The 17,829-nt window shown below is 36.5% G+C and overlaps 1 protein-coding gene across 4 annotated transcripts in view; it reads right to left on the bottom strand.

The window, feature by feature from the left end:
* The window catches only part of elmo1 (engulfment and cell motility 1 (ced-12 homolog, C. elegans)), an 87,196-nt gene that overhangs the window by 22,421 nt on the left and 46,946 nt on the right, over positions 1–17,829 (bottom strand). For all 4 annotated transcript variants that reach the window (XM_081376964.1, XM_081376962.1, XM_081376965.1 and 1 more), the window contains 7 exons: positions 16,982–17,133; positions 16,570–16,648; positions 14,416–14,466; positions 14,047–14,169; positions 13,759–13,887; positions 11,399–11,503; positions 9,224–9,332 (listed from right to left, as the gene is read on the bottom strand). In XM_081376964.1, the coding sequence (XP_081233090.1) occupies positions 9,224–9,332; positions 11,399–11,503; positions 13,759–13,887; positions 14,047–14,169; positions 14,416–14,466; positions 16,570–16,648; positions 16,982–17,133 (748 nt within the window). The remainder of the gene's footprint in view (positions 1–9,223; positions 9,333–11,398; positions 11,504–13,758; positions 13,888–14,046; positions 14,170–14,415; positions 14,467–16,569; positions 16,649–16,981; positions 17,134–17,829) is intronic.

The raw sequence follows: 17,829 nt of genomic DNA on the forward strand, positions 1-17,829 counted from the left end.
TAAAACGAAATATGTTATAAAACACCACTCTGCCTCTTTTCGTTTTCATTTAAATAAATTAAACATTATAGGGACACAAATGTGGTTCATGCGCAACGCATATTGATTATTCACTGCACGTTATACGTTATAACGAAACGAAATATAAACACAACCCTAACGTTACCTCTTTTCGTTTAAAAAAATAAATAAAATAAACATATTCCAGGCAATATATGCATTTGTACAAATGTTGCAATAAACATCAGTGATAATCTTGTAATAAAAAATGACAAGAAACCATATTTCTTTTTGTAAAATTTCAGTTTTATCAATAATAGCCTATATAAAAGTTTAAGTAAAGTACAAGAAGCTATACAATAAGAAATAAAGCAAACAATTCAGTCAAATATCCAAATGCAGCGCTCTAACATTACAAGTAGTTAAACACAAATAACATTAATATAAAACTAAACTTAGCCCTCAGCCAAAACGATTGACAGGGAACTCATTATATACTCACGAGACCAAAGATCGCCCGTTAGGTCTACACAAAACGAATTATATCTTATGTTTAACCACTACCGTCGGAGTCTGCGACGAACGCCGAGGCAAGGCTCATCCAGCCGGGAAACATGAGCGCCGAGCGCCCGCTGAACGCATGGATCTCACAACCGGGGAAAAAAAAATCATCTTTATAAATAAACCACAGATTTGAGCTTTAAACAACTACATTCTCGCCTGAAAAACTCTTAAAATTACATTTCGTGATACAGTAACAGTAGTATTATATTAAACTGTATATTAAAAAATGGCGCTTCTTATGTTGTCATTCCTCTTGTAGCTATGTGTAGCACGCGCAAGTGACGATTCTCTGTCAACCAATCAACGTCCTGCAGTGAGTCTAGCTCCACCTTTTAGTACCGTTCCACTGTGCTAGGTACCCCAATGGAAGGGTACCTAAAAAGTGGTACGGTACGGTTCGGCATTTTGGTACCATTCACAACTTTTGATAGTGGAAACGCAAATAAACGCGTACCGTTCCGTTCCGTACCGTACCGTACCGTACCGCTCAGTGGAAACGAGGCATAAGATGCATGGAAATGTTTGTGCAGCTATTATAGACCTTGTATACATTATGTCCACACTCAAAAGCATGATTACATCATATAACATCATTATATTATATTAGTCAGTTTCTCGTGACTGACATAACAGAGGAGGCAGAGATATTATGTGCATGGTGTGAGTATTAACATGGGTTTTATGTTCTCCGGCTAACAACCACAGCACAGCGCAAAGCTGCAGTGTAAATAGCTTACAATTCAACATGTCAACTGGTTAGTTGGGTAAGCAGAGGGGCTGTCAGAAAAGTGTTAAAACCTGTTTCATGACCTTAATCCGTCAGCACAGTCACATCTGACCTCCTGTACTCCCTCCATGAGCCAGCTATGAATCAGCATCATACCAGCATTCAATGCAGAAGAAGTTATGATTCCTCTCATGGCTTTTCTCATAGAATCCTTCAACATTTGATGTCAGTGCATGATAGTGGTGTGAATCATCACTGGTCTCACAATTCAATTCGATGACAATTATCATGTCAACGATTCGATTCAATTCGAAATCACGATGCATTGCAAAATATCACTGCACATGGCTACATTTTCGTCAATGAATACAAGCAGAACTCCCTTTTTATTTTAAGAACTCCTTTTGATTTTATCTGGTCCAAGAAAGTACACTTCCTGAATGTAGTGTAAAAAAAAAAAAAAAAAAAAAAAAAAACATAAGTCTGAACACAGCCGACGATAGGAGCATTTAGAACTAATAAACACAAGCTGTCTGGTAGGGCACTTAAGTTAGAATAACGCTCACACACACAGGCACTCGCACACACAGGCTACTCGCACGCACTCTGTAAATGTTAAAATAGTGGGTGCATTTTTTTACTCACTTTTGTGTTTTGCCTCCCTATGCCTTTTTTATGCTAGCGTGACAAGCGCGTATGTGACGAATGACGTCAGAGAAACGTCAGTAGGCTATAATCGATTATGGTTTATTACTGCATCGATGCAGAATCGTCCACGTCCGCATCGTAGAAACGATTCATTTCAACACCCCTGGTGCATGATAGGCCTTGCCAATTGATTTTGCAATTGGCTTTACAAAAGTAACTTTAGAATCAATATTGTTACTTTTAATTCCTATCATTTAATATAAATCACATCAATCCCAACAGTACGTGCAGGCTTTTCAAGACTCAACACATGGAAGGCTAACTGCAACAAACTCTTCATGATAATGATTCGACTTCTACATGTGTATTGCTTATAGAGAAGTGATGTAAAGGTGTGGCAATCTGCTGATACCTCAAGGCAAATGACGAGCCACAATATGCAGAAGTGAATCATCTACAGCAGGTCAACAAAAAGGATAAGACGTGTTCTGAACTCTGAATAAGACACTGCGGTGGAGGACACATGTAGCCAGTTCATACAAGTTGCATGAGGTAGACTGAACTCTGAGCCGTTTGATGATTGAACAATGGTTCATCTTTGAGAATCTGGAGGTCATCACTAAGAGCTTCCACAACTTGAGCTAGGAAGCCTTATCCTCTAGAGTACAGGCTCTGCAGAGACTTGTCTGGGTGGTCTTTAATTAAGACATATGATCTTCCGACATACTGGGAATCTGCCAAGGAATTTCACCCATATGTCCATATCCTTGTGCATCTACACAGAGGTCATAGGATTATTGGATTGGCAGATGCCTTGGCCACCCCTCCACCTCTCCAAATCTGACATTATCATCTCACTTCTTGATGTTCTACCACAGATAATTATGGAAGACAAGATGCATCTTAGGGGAAGAAAACAACAAACAAACTAAACAAGCGAGTACAAGGCTGAAAGCCCCAAGGATGATATTCAAACATCACACAATGAACAATGAGATGTCAAGATGAGATGACAGCTGCGAGAGGTCATCTTCGAGGCAAGAGCTGTGATGAACTGACGAATGTACAGTGATAGATGCCACCCTGGCACTTCAATGCAGAGGGACACTCTTCAAGACATGGAGAATGAAATAATCATTGCCATTAGGCAAAGTACACCCTGTGACATCTCCAGAGGGAAAATAAGTTAAAAAAAATCTGGAAAGCTATACTAGGCCAAAAAGAAACTATCAAATGACTTCTGAAGACTTGAGATTTACTTTTTAACCCTGTAATGCCTGACATATGGAATAGTAGTCAGAATATTCTGATTTCTCAGGCTTTTATGGCTCATACAGCATAAGTTAAGAAAATATGGAGTACGTACTCAAGGAGGAAAGTACACCCTAATTTTTAAGGCCCAAACTGAGCAAAAATATACAATTTGGTGCTGTTGCTGATATGTATATGACCAAAAAGTAAGATGAAATCAATTCTGATAGTTTGTAATGTACATTAATGAGATTTTTATAACAGTATAACAGACTACTTGCATAAAATGCATATACATATCAATAGTCTCTATATTTCCCAATAATGTCTTAGTAAGATGAAATTTAAAAGCTTAGTTTAATGATCAAAACTATGTAGTTTTTATTGTGTGGGGGCAAAACATTTAATGCAATGCAATTCAAAAGTACAAATAAATATTCCTTAAAACCCTGACGTATCATAATTAGTAATCACATTTTAACATGATTTTTCTAAATGTGGATGTATGGATAGTCAAGTATAACAAAGTTGCTTCAGTCCAGTAAGTGTTCATCTTGAACTATTACTAACAATATAAAAGTGATTCTTATGTTTACTTTATACAAATCAGTAAAGATTGCACAGAAGAAATTTTTTTTTTATTATTTAGAATAAAATAAAAAAAGACTTGCTAAAATGTATTAACTATCAATCAAAATTACATTCTTCAAAATTTCCCTTTTTGTGTACAACAAGGTCAGTCATACAGTTTTGGAACAATATGAGGGTCAGTGAATGATGACAGAATTTATATTTTTAAATATATCACTTTAAATCATCATTAAGCAAATGTCGGCTTTAAGCAGGAGAATTGAGGGAGATCAAGGAGCAGTTTTACTTGGGGCAGGTTTGCCAACATGATGCAAACAACTGACGATGCATGGCAGATGAGACCGCCGCCAATCTGTTCACTTGTCTCATACTCAAACATCTATCCACAAACATTCATAAACACTTCAATCCACAAACTATAATACACGTCAACAAATTATAACACACGCATATCAATCCACTATCATAAATGCTCGTCAATCCACAAACTATCATACATACACACGTACACTAATACACAGACTATTGATTTCCTTTGAGTGTGATGAAATAGATGCTAGTCATGTTTATCTACATACGCCACAGGATCTATTTTGCTATGTAATATAAGCACAGCAGATGTTCTCCTGGACCTGCACCTCTGTGTTTGAATGTGGGTTAGATGCTGACAGCAGCTGCATCTGTTCACTCATCTATTTTGCATGAGAAAACTTGACCACACCAATGGCACAGTTTTATCTTTTTTTTTATCCATTATTATCCATTAATTCTATCCTGAAAAGACCTCCTAGCAGAATTAGTTAAATACAAATAGTTCAGCCAAACAAGTATGACTACTGATATTTTGAAAAATGTGATTTTTAAAAGGTATTTTAAAAATTGTGCATGTGAGAGAGTGATATGTGGTTTTGTCAAGGTCAAAGATTTCTGGCATTACTATCCTTGTGGAACAAAATGTAGGGAATACCTGAACCACATATCACACTCATGTTTTGGTCTCAATGAAGAAAACTGCTTATAAAACATCCTAAATTATGTTTTTTGAATATGTAAAAATGCAAAAAGTTTTCTGTGAGGGTTGAGTTTATGGGTAGGGTTAGGGTATAAAATATAAAGTTTGTACAACAGAAAAAAAATCATTGTGTAATTTTTTGTCGATTCAATGAAATGCAATGAGGTTCAATGTTTTGGACCCCACTGACTTTCACTATATGGACAAAAACATTTTTCAAATAATCTTCTTTTATGTTCCACTAAACAATAAATATAACACCGGTTTAAAACCACATGAAAGTGATAAAAAGAATGAAAGAATAACATTTTTGGATTAACTATGCCTCTGAGTTCATTTTATAAAAATATTCATTTTAAAAGCTAAATAAATGTTTTTCATTGTCCCTCCCACATTGCAGAGCCATTAGAATATCAATGATGTGCATTTGAACTTAAATGAATACATTGTAATGTAAACATCAAAGTATGTAAATACACTGATATGGTACTCTACACATTATTATAGGCCAGGCTTACAAAGCAACACCCAATATAATGGGTTCTCTGCACCAGCTCTCAATTCACAAAGTGGTCTTCGGCCTCAAAAAGATTCAAGACCCTTGTTTTCAACTATACTTGACTTCAACTAGATAAAATACTGCATGCAAATGGATCTTTTGAACCTCTTTGAGCTGCTAATGGGACCCTATAATATGAATCAGCCGCAGGGATCACTTCAAAGGCAGTGTAAATTTCTATTTAACTCAACTTAGCTCTCTAGCGTCCATCGTTCACTCCATGTAATTGCCCACACCACGTGAATTTTTGTCAGCATTTGTGCGTTGTGCCATGAGCAGTCTTATTACCGAGTGCAGCTGAAGTTAAACTGTAGTACTCCAATAGTACGGCCTGTCAAAACCGACATCCATATCCACTAACTTCTGTACAGGGAGGAAAAAGAGCCTCAATGAGTACTGAAGCAGAAGATGTTCCTAGGAGAACATTTCCCACTAAACAAATACACTTCAGTGGTTAACAAGACATGCGGGAGCTCCATGTCAATACGCAGAAAGGAGCACTTTTTTTACCCATTGTATCTTCCACTGCATTTTGGTAGCAACTAGAGCTGAACAGAAGAGCGGTCTGGTTTCATCCACAGACTTAAAGTTGATCCCTCAGGCATTACACAGGCTTGCCCAGGCATGGCACCATGTGCCCATCTTAAAAGTGTGCCATATCTCAGTAGGGGGCTCATGACTGAGCAGCAGGGATGTCAAGAACATCATCTTGGAGGTGTGAGATAATACGGACAGTTACAGACAAGCCTATTCCTGATGCTGTTAACCCACTCTTTATCTGCAGGGCGCTGAGGATCACTGATGCTTGTGGCTGTATTAATAAAATCAAACGCAGGGGATCTGACTGTGACATGCTCATTGTGATAGTTTTACAAATCATAATAGAAAATGTGTGCAATAAATAGAATAAAATAAAATAATGTTTAAGTTTTTTTATAATTATTATTAAAATTTACCCAACTTCTTTCTGATATTTATTGATTTATACAAAGTCTGATATCCAGTACATCTCGGTTCAAGATTATAAAGGTATTTTTAAGAAATAAATACTTTTCTTCAGCAAATATGCATTAAATTGATCAAAATTAACTGTTACAGAAGAGTTTTATTTTAAATGAATGATTTTCTTTAGAACTTTCTATTCATCAAAAAATACTGGGGGGAAAAATGTATCATGGTTTCCACAAAAATAGCACAACTGTTTTCAAAATTTGATAATAATAAAAATATTTCTTCAGCGCCAAATCAGCATATTAAAATGATTAAGTAATGGCTGCTGAAAATTCAGCTTTTTAAAAAAATATATTAAAGTAGAAAACAGTCATTTTAAATTACAATACTATTTCGCAATAATACTGTTTTTTGGTTGTATTTTTGTATTTTAAATCAAATAAATGTAGCCTCAGTGAACACATAAAACAAATCGTACAGAGCACAAACTTTTTATTTGAAGAGTAGTGTATATAGATTATAAAATAATCTAAAAATCATTATTATTATTATTATTATTATTATTATTATTATTATTATTATTATTATTCCTCGTACTTCGGATTAGGAGTTTGATCCATTGTTTTACATTTCAAATTCAACTCACGTTGGCTTTAGATAAATGTAAAATTTAATTTTTAGGGCATTTGCTCAACATCAATATCGCTAAAACAACCCCGGTGAGATGTTAAAACAGCATTCACCAGACATTTTTGCTATGTTTATGGTTTACTGTAATTGTAAAATTGATTTTTATAAGATCTTCATTGACAAAGATGATGAATGTGCTGGTTTGCATATATTTACTATATAGTTTTCAATATAGTTCCTATAGTTCAACTCTATAATAGGCCAAATTATTCACAGTTCTGAGCCATCATTAGCATGTTAGTTCAGTCATAAGATGGAAACTCTCTTCCCCCAGTAAAAGTACAATAACACCATAAATCCATAAGCAAGGACATTTCTGCCAGTAGCCATTTTGATTCTCCTCATAAATATTAGATACGCCTTTTTAAAGGCTGAAATTGGAAGCCATTGCATGCCGTCTGACCACCGCAGATTCCATTAAAGCTTTTGCAGGAAAAACATGGACAGCTATAAAACTTTCAACACTTCTCTGAGAGGAGGTGAAGCAGGGACACCTGGATTCCTGATAAATAATTCATGACTGCTGAAGGAAGTGCTGGTCGAACAGAAACTCTTATACCACAGCTAGATAAAACATATTTAAATGTGATGTGGGAAATGCCATTTAAAAAAATCTATCATGGGTAGGGTCAAATTGACAGGGTATTGAGAGATGGTTCAGGAAGAATTGTTTGCCCACAACAGTGTACTGTTCAGCATAATTGAAGGGATATGATAGCCTAAAAGCTAAAACAAGTGTCGGGAAACTATCATTAACATAAAATGAGCAATCATCTGCAACACCAATGGGGTCTCCAAAGCTTTCAAAGGTGTGACATGGCTTTTTCTGGATTGATGAGTGCACAAACTGGCCCATCACTGCTGAAGATAGGACATCAAAGTGAGTCATATGCATCAAAATAAGTATCTGCTATTTGTATAAAACTTCAAATGAGAAAAGTATAGTGAGTAGTATGGCATTGTGGTTAAAGATATGCGCCCCTTTAACATTCACAAAAATCAAAACAAGCAATTTTACATCTTTCACTGCCACGTCAACTCATACAAAGCATCTACCCTGAGTCTGTAAATGCATCATAAATTACTTTGAACAAAAGTATCTGCCAAATGGAAACTTACTTAAAGTGTATGTGAAAGTGTTCTTCTCCTAGTTAAAACAGCAGTGTCCTCCCACAGCCCTTGCTTTAAAAGGCACGCATTACTTTTTTAAATGAGGAGTTACATTAAGCTTTCTCAGCAAGTTCAGTTAATTAAGTTTCCGATGACAGGATGGTGGAGCAATCTCCACTGAGAATATACTTACCGTTCAATAACGCCCAAAAGCTCTCAGTGAGGTTGTGCTCTTTTCTGCTAATTTGAATCAGAATACCAAATGGAGTTTTTAAACAATAAAATGCTTTGCTGGCTGCTCATTACCCTCTCAATATTGTGCTTAATAAATGTGATGGATCACTCCAACTGTGCCACATTAAATGGTGCGTGACTGAATATAGCAACGGATTTACAATTCTTTGTGATTTCTCAACCACTCCAGAGAAGGATAAAAAGGAGACTCTTTGTCTTATACCGGCCCTGAGGTAGAATTTACGGATGTGGGGGCAGAAACTCAATATCACTAATAAAATATCACTAGAAAATAAATGTATTTACAGTGAGTGGATTTATGGGTTTATTTTCCATTAGAGTCACAAATTGTCTTCTCTTACGTTTCTTCTTGCGCTTGAATGGTTTAAAACCACACCAAAATGCGCACACATGAATCGATAAGCAGAATGCTCACCTCCATATATTATCTCTCTCTCTCTCTGTCTGTCCCTCTCTGTCTCTCTCTCTGTCTGTCTCTCTCTCTCTCTCTGTCTCTCTCTCTCTCTCTCGCCCTCATGTGCAACAGAGTGTCCTGCTTTGAGTTTGAGTCATACTAGACTCAATCCTCATGCATTAGCTAAGGTCAGACATCGTCGGTTGTTGCAGCCTCAACTTGAGACATAAAAGCAAGTCTTAAAAGCTCAGACACTGGAAGAGGGCAAACATTAGGCTCTTTACTTCATTAATTAATGAGCTCCTCTACAATTATAAAGTCTAATGTTGCCTTTTATCTTCGCTGCTTGTAAATGTTCAGTCTCAACGTGTGGAATAAAGACAAAGACAAAACAATGACAAAAACAATTGTTTCAATAAAGAAACTGAAAGACATTTGGCACATGTCAATGGTAAATAAGAAGACACTTACGAAGTTCTCCGACTTTGAGAATCTCACACAGCATCTTCGTCAGTTCAATGCTACTGCGACCAAATGGACACTCGTGTTTATCCTCACGACTGCTGTTTTCCAGTACAATCTGTAACATACACAAAGAATTAAAGGGCAGAAATGTCAATTTTGTCTTTTAATTTGTTAAAGCAAAATGCTTTAAATGCAAAAAAACTACTGAACTGCATAAATTACTTTTCATTTTTGTGTGCAACCTGGTTACCAATGATTTCCCCAATTTCAAAAAATATGTTATATTTATTAAAATTGTGACACCCATGAAAAAAAACGTGTGCATTTATACAACAAGTTAACTCTATCCCCGCCATTGACGGATTTTTCCTTTATTTATGACGCAATGCTTCCCCGCCATTGATAGAATTTTCTGGCAATCCATAGCAGCGTCTGAAATTGGATACCGTCTTGAGTAGGTACTACACTTGAATATGAACTTACTTTGAGACAGTTAAAAAAGTACTTTCTATATACTATAAAATATGGGTATTATTAATGAAATTCAGACGTATTAAATCCGCCATTATCGCTGTCACATGACCTACGGCGTCAGTTGCGTCGCTTCACTGCCATTCACAAATCCTCTCCTGTGGCCTCATGGGATAGTAAAGTGTCCATCAGCTGTGCACGTCAGGAAAACGCTGAAAATAGTAAGTCAACTGGGTACTTTTCAGCTACTGTTTTTTGGGGGTGTTGATGGACTTATGGACTCGATCTACTCAGCCTATGTTTTGATCATCTTTCTGAATCCGATCTGGACGTAGTCTTTGACAAAAATGCGATTTTCTCAGCTTTTTGTACAAAATGTTGCTTTTTTCTCTCAATAAAAATTACCCACATTCAATTGTTGATAAAAAAAAGAATGCATGTATATTTTTCTAAAGCAAATATTCTTTTCTTTCTTTTAATATATTGCATGTTCAGATATTCATACCACTAAATATTCTGGGGGCAATGAAAGTTTTGTGAAAATTTTCTAAAATGCTGGCGCTGGCTGGCAACTTCAAGAAACGCTGGCGGGGAAAGAGTTAATATAAGAAAAATGATCAAACTAATATTTAATTTATGGCAAATTCACATTTATCCATTAATCCATCCACAACTACAAACCAACAGAAATATGTAATAGGTTAGAGTAGGCTAACAGTTTAGGCTAAATTTGCAACCCCAGACACAATCTTGTTACTCATTCTGACGGGTATTTTTATTTTATTTCATTTTATTTATACATTTTGACTATTTAAATGGATAATTCACCCCCCAAAAAAGTCTTAATTTTTCTTTATGTTGTTTTGGACCACACTGACAAAGTATGGACAAAACAATTCTTGAAAACAACTTGTTTTGTTTGACAGAAGCAAGAAAGTCATACAGGTTCAGAACAACACTGTACATGATTTTAATTTTTGGATGTTTATTTACCGTTTATTGCTAGAAATAACAAAAATAACACCAAGCAAGTTTTGAAGCTGTATTTCAGTGTGGGAGGAATTGTTGTCAGTCCCCGATGAGGGGGGCCCACAAAAATGGTCTTTATACTGCTAAGTGTTTGGGCACTGGGGTGTATACGGAGTAGTGAGTGTATTTTAGGGTTTTCTAGGGTATCGCAAGCGATGAGCTGCAGAATCACAGCACGCCGTTGCAGAGGGCAGTGAAGTGGAATAACACAGTTAAAGAGTAATGTGAGGAGACAAGGAATGTCCTCATTCTATCCCAATTCACTTTCCTTACTGAGTCTATGAGTATGAATAAAGGGGTGGATGATGGATTTTAGGGGAGACAGGGCTCGAAAGTGCAAGTCAATCAGTTGCTACTAAAAATATGGGTGCAAACTGTAAAATGCATTTAAGAGCACGTGCGAATTAAAAAAAAACTAGAATTCTAGTCCTTAAAAAAACAAATTTATGATATTTAAGGTCATAAAAAGTCTTAAATGTCTTAATTGGTATAACAAAAAGCTTAATAATCATTTTAATTGGTCTTAAATTTGTAAAATCTTAATGTAAATGCATGACTCAGGTCAGCATTGGTGAGGTAACACTTTGCTTTAGAGGTGATAATTGAGCACTAGTCAGTTTATAAATAAAACAGATTTGAAATAAATTGTTTCCGCATCTATGTAAAGTGAGCATGTCTTACCCTGATATAAGCATCCTGATGATGCCTGGCGAAATAGAGCATGTTATCCAGAGCCAGCATCCCAGGAGGAATCTGAGTGAAGTCCACCGCAGGATTCACATGATTCTACACAAACACACACAAACACAAGCATGATCGAGAGGACACACACACACACACACACACACACACACTAGTCTTGACTCCATGACTCGCATCGTAATCACGCAGAGTCTCGTATTGCATTTTGAGTAGTTGAGTCGAGATAAGAGAAGTGTTACATTGGTTCCAGTCTGTGATTCAGAAACAGGCCTGTATATCCCCGGTGGATGACAAAGGCCCAGCAAGCTCTCTGCAAATGCTACGACTGCGATATCGGCTCCCTCTGCTCGACCGTCTACTTCAAAATAATCTGCGCTTTTCAGAAAATGTGAGATGGCTGGCTTTGAGGATGAGGGCTCTGTGGCTGCCTGACTGGATTTAGGGTTTGCCAATTATGCTGTGTTTGCTTTTGGATGGACCCTGGTGAGTCTGTGGCGCTGAATAGAGGAACCACAGAGTAAAAACATGGTTGATTACTCACAGACAGAGAAAACAGAGACAGAAGGAAGGGCATTCTAACTTTGTAGATTTGCAGTTTGGAGTATGTGTACTGTGCAAAAATGCCAATTGGAATAAAAAAGCAGTATGTAACCAGAACCAAATTCTGTATCCCACAATGCAATATTACATTTCAAATGAACTGCAAGTAACATCAATGTTTTTTTGCACCCTCTTCTTAAATCATATTTAGTTAATAGCACTTTAAATGAAGCAAAAGGAATAGCTAATCCCAAAATTATAATTTACAGTCTTTAATGTCATGTTGTTATAAACTAACTTTCTTTTTTCCATGGAACACAAAAAGAACAATTTGGAACCATGTTCACACTGCTCTTTTCCATTCAATGGAAGCGTTAAGAGACAGCGGGATGCCAAAAGTTCGGTAAGGGGTCAGATTTTAAAAGAAGTCACTTCTGCTCACCAAGACTGTATTTATTTAATCAAAAATATAGTAAAAACATGTGTTCTACTTTAAAGCTGAATTTTTAGCGTTATTACTCCAGTCTTCTGCATCTCATGATCCTTCAGAAATCATTCTAATATGCTGATTTGGTGCTCAATAAATATTTCCTATTATTATATAATATTATTATACTTATAGATACTGCTTGAGGAAACCATGATCATTCAAAATTCAAAAGAACAGCATTTATTTGAAATAGTAGAGATATAAAATGTTACAAAATATTGTTATATTATATTATATTATATTATATATATATATATATATATATATATATATATATATATATATATATATATATATATATATATATATATATATATATATATATATATATCTTACCGACCCTAAACTTTTGAGCAGTAGTTTATTTAAGTTATACAGTGCATAGCATACAGTATATAATGCACAGTATGGAGAATGCAAGATTCTAATATTCCATTCTGAACACAGTCAGCCAGAGGCAAAGTCCACTGGCAGCGCACAGTACTTAAAAACACGTCTGTGGCGAGGGCACTGGAGACCAATTTCCCATCCATCAACGTGACAATGCCCTGAGAGAGTTGGAACACAACCCTCATTAGCAACACTGTTGTCTTAACACATTCTGCACAGCTCACTAACAGCAAAGTAATTGATATATTAATTCAATATACTAATTGATTTTTTTTTTATCACAAATTATATTTTCAGCATTAAAGTTTGAGGGAAAAATTAGCAAAACATGAAATAATAATCATCTGAATATTTGCCATCAAAATAATAAATACAGATTTCTTTCATATTGCCCAGTCCTTGATGTCGCTGCTTGAAACCTGGCTGACAAACTCACATGAGAAAAAAAAAATACAGTGTCAAAATATGACAGATTGACAGGCAGCATCTCTGCCATCTGGGCATGTCTGATGAGGTGCCCTGTTTGATGTGCAAAGGAGAGAGCGCTGGATATTTTGTTGCAGTGAAATGTGTCAAACAAATTTTATAAAAGAGCTCTGAATGTTCTGAGCTTAGCCGGGCCTCAATGGATTCAGACAATGCTTTGAACTGCAATTATAGTGATGTTATTTGGGGACAAACAACTTCAGATAAACAATTCCAGGTCATTGTTCATGAATTTCTTCATGCAGCTTTATTACATTTTTGGAGATTGCGCCTAAATGAGACTTTCTTGCTTGCACCCACATACTGAAATGTATCTTCACCACAGAGTTTATTAAATGAGCGAGGACTACAATGAAAAACATTTAGATATTTTTCCAGTTCTGTCAATTTAGAGCTAGCAAAGAGTACAACAATGGAATGTATGAAAACTTACAATAAAGCCCAGTTTTTTGTAGTCTCGCGTGTACATGGACTTGCGCTTCTCAATGCTGCCGCTGTTGTTGGACTCGCACTCAACGTCAAAAGCAATCCTGCGCAGCTCGAAGATGATGTCTCTCTGAGCCTTCATAAACACAGGTATGAAACCATATTATTGCACAGCTCTCATAAATCAAATCAATATGTAATGTCCATTTGTTTATTTGGCAAGCAACTATATAATAAGCAGGGCTGAACGTTGTCTGACTACACCTGTAAAAACTGTTCAGTGATAGAGTTTCACCTGGTCTTGAGGGTCCATCTTCGTCATCATGCGGTCCTCCAAAAGGTTAAAGGTCAAGACTTGTAGCACATAGAGCTGGTGTGCCATCTCATCATTTATGGGTTTGTTACTCCTGATCACATTCTGACAAATGAGAAAGAGAGAGAAAGAGAATGTTAGACAGATGGAGAACGTTTGACTGCTGTGGAGATGGTATCGTGACTTTTCCAGTCATTTATGATTAGGGTTAAAGAATATATTATTACTATTATTATTATTATTACTGCTAATACCTATACTACTTCTAAATACTAACAACAAATTACTACTTTACCAGTATGTTTTTTGCATCAATTACAGGAAAACAGAATATGCATACTGTGCACTTACACCGAGGATGATTGAGCGCAGTTGCTTCTGTGCTAGAATGTGAGCCATCTCCTGCAATCAAACAAAACATTGAGTCACCTTAAATTTCACACATTCACACACACATCTTCAATAACCTCTTTAAAAGGTATAGCTCTACAAAACATACAAAACAGCTCAGTCAAATATCAGTTAAATCACCTACAGAGGGTTCACCTTAACTAGAGAGCACTTACTGTTAGAGGACAATCGAGGATGTTCACATTTTCCTCATCAAACTACCATTACGAGCACAGCAAGGGGAGGAAATAATGAGAGAATGAGACAGAAAAAGAGAAGAGAAAAGAAGCGAGAGAGAAAGCAGAGGCATTTTGTTAGTAGCACAGAAATGAGAGGTCAGCAAAACAGACCTGGAGAAACTGTAAATTGACATTTAGGATATGAGGCAGGTACATGAGCCCGCTGTGACTCCTAAGTCACTCACTTACTTAAAGCTGCTGTAAGCAATTTTTTTAGTACTACACATAAAATGTCCAACTGCCTGACAAATATCACAAAAATAGGTGTCCTGAGAAACCACACAGCACAGGGCTCTGAAAACAGGCACCATGTGTTAGCCAATCAAGTCTGACTGTCTGTCAATCATTTTGCACGTTCAGGTTCTGTTAACGTCCGGACTTCAACGTATCTTAGGAGAGCAGGCGTATGGTCGTAGAAATGAGGGGCGATCTAATTCAGTGGCTTAGTTTAAGGTAAGTTAGCAAGGTGGTTAGCATTGCTTACAACAGGTTTAACTATTAACGTTTTATTTTTTCACAAAATATTTTTCCTTCACTTCAGTTAATCAAATTAAAAAACTACATCACTTTAAGTACTGATTACAAAAAATTAAAAAACTGCATCACTGTGAGTACTGATTACAAAAAAGAAAAGTGGAGTATTAAGGTGCGGTCACATTAGCTTCACATTAGCAATGTATGAAGCACAGATCACACACAAGTCACTTTCTAACCAAGCAGCTCTCTGACAGTTAACGTGGCATTCAAGTGTCAAAATCTGTGTGGCAAAATCTTTCGCTCTCACACAAAATTCATGATCGTGTGGATTCCTATTGAAATTCCTGGATTTTACACACGAAAACTCGCAGAAAATTTGTAAATGTGACCACGCCTTTAAGGATTGTTGTCTCACTCGTTCCACTCAGTTGGCTATTAAGAAGAACAGGCATTTAATAAGGGTGGAGGAAAGGAAAAGGAAATGATCTGAGGTGAAAAACAAACACATAAACGGACACTCACACTCAAACAGGTACAAAATAACTAAATTATGCCAAATTAAGTGACATACTTGCATGACTACACAAACAGCACTTTGTAAGCTCTTACACTTTGTCCAAACCGATTTTCCAATGTCTAGCAATTTTTATGTTCACACTGAAACCAAAATGCTGCATGAAGTGACAAATGTTAGCCAATCACTATTTGATGTTTAACATGCAGTGATGTGGAGTAAGAATCTGGACAAATGAGATTTCAGTGTGCGGAGCCATCCAAGATGATACGGAACGACGGACTAAATGTATCTAGTTCAGTCATGAACCACTAGAGGGTGCAGGCTGAAAGGTTCTTTACATGCAATCTGCAAGCACTCACATCATTACCGCATGGCCCAAGCTGGTGGGCCTCTGCTGATGTTGCAGCCAATGAGATTGCTTGCTCAACATTTAAATAGTCTGGTTCAGTGTTTGCTCCACCTCCCCCGCTCCACCTGCCTAGCTCTACTACAGGATGGTCTATTTATGCAGCAGCAGCATATCTTACATGCTCACAGAAACGTGTCTCTGTATCTATTAGCTGTAGCAAGTCCATATATGCTCTGCTGCAGCAATAATAATTATCATTAGCAGAAGCAGTAGCATAGCAGATCTAGTCCGCCAAGACCAAATACATTAATATATGCCATATTCAATAACATTCAATATCGAGAGTTGTCATGAAATAATGTTGTATGAAACTATTGAAAGTTGTGGATTGTTAGAACAATAATTTAGACAAACATGGAAGACATTCGGGTGACATTTTCTCACGTCTTGCCTGACGAAGAAACTATCATTATTTAGTCGATACAACAACAAACAAATGGAAAAGGCAGAAAATGGGTTTGTGTGTGCTGTACCTGTCTCTTCTCCTCAGGGGCTTTGAGGAACAACGCATTAATCACTGCGATAGTGTAAGTCTGAATGTCCTGATCCGTCCTGTTGCCAGAAAGAGAGGGAAAAAAAATTAAGAGAGCAACAATTAAAGGTATAGTTCACCAAAAATGATAATCATTTACAAAAAAAGCATACAGTAACGGGGTTTGTAAATCCCCAAAAGCTTTACGCCCAGATGTGCATATTCAAACTTGGCTGCATGCACTAATAATGGTCCATTTTTGTAATTTTTGGAGCCTGACAGTCATGCTTTCATTATATGGAGAAGAATAAATGACAAATGGGTAAGAATAAATGGATTAACTTTTTCTTTAAATAAACTGAATACAATATGAGAACTACAATGCCAAAGAGATATAAATTATCCCTGCATACCCTTGCAGATGAGGGATGAGCTGGCCAATGGTGATTTCTTGAGCCACCTTCTGGTAGAGATCTTGACTGTTGAGGACCATTGATTCCAGGATGGCTAGAGACCTCTGGAGTACAGCAGTGTCCATGGCAGATTTACACACATAACTGGCAATCTAAGGATGAAGTGACAAGTTAAAAAGAGTTGAATGCACAGAAATGCAGATTTTAAATGTTTAAAAGCTAGAGTTCCATCAAAATAGAGCATGAACACAGTACGATTTAGTGTCTTATGACATTTTTAACAATCAAACACATTATATTCAGCTGAAGCCCCAACTCAGTGACAACTTAGTGAATTTTATTTATTTTATAATGTAAATTTATGTTTATGCATTATGTTAATTGCACTTCTGGTTCCATCAGGTTAAATGCCTAAATTAAGATCACAAGCTCGAGATGTTTTTACTTTTTATCCAACGACATAAAATACATAAGTTATACACCCTTGTGACTTTTAAATAATAATAATAATAATAATTTGTTACATTTATATATCACTTTTCTCGGCACATGGAAAAAAATTACATGGATTACACGGTTTACATGGAATGGGGGAAATCTCCTCAAACACCACCAATGTGCAGCATCCACTTAGATGATGCGACGGCAGCCATTTTGTGCCAGAACGCCCACCACACACCAGCTTATTGGTGAAGAAGAGACAGAGTGATGAAGCCAATCAGTATATATGGAGATGAGTAGGAGGCTATGATAATGGACAGAGGCCAATGGGCAAATAAGGCTAGGATGCCAGGGTTAAACACCTACTGTATTTTCAAAGGACATCCTGGGATTTTTAATGACCACAG

Source organism: Scardinius erythrophthalmus (genome assembly GCF_964197995.2).
Source record: "Scardinius erythrophthalmus genome assembly, chromosome: 10".
In the NCBI taxonomy this organism is placed as follows: domain Eukaryota; kingdom Metazoa; phylum Chordata; class Actinopteri; order Cypriniformes; family Leuciscidae; genus Scardinius; species Scardinius erythrophthalmus.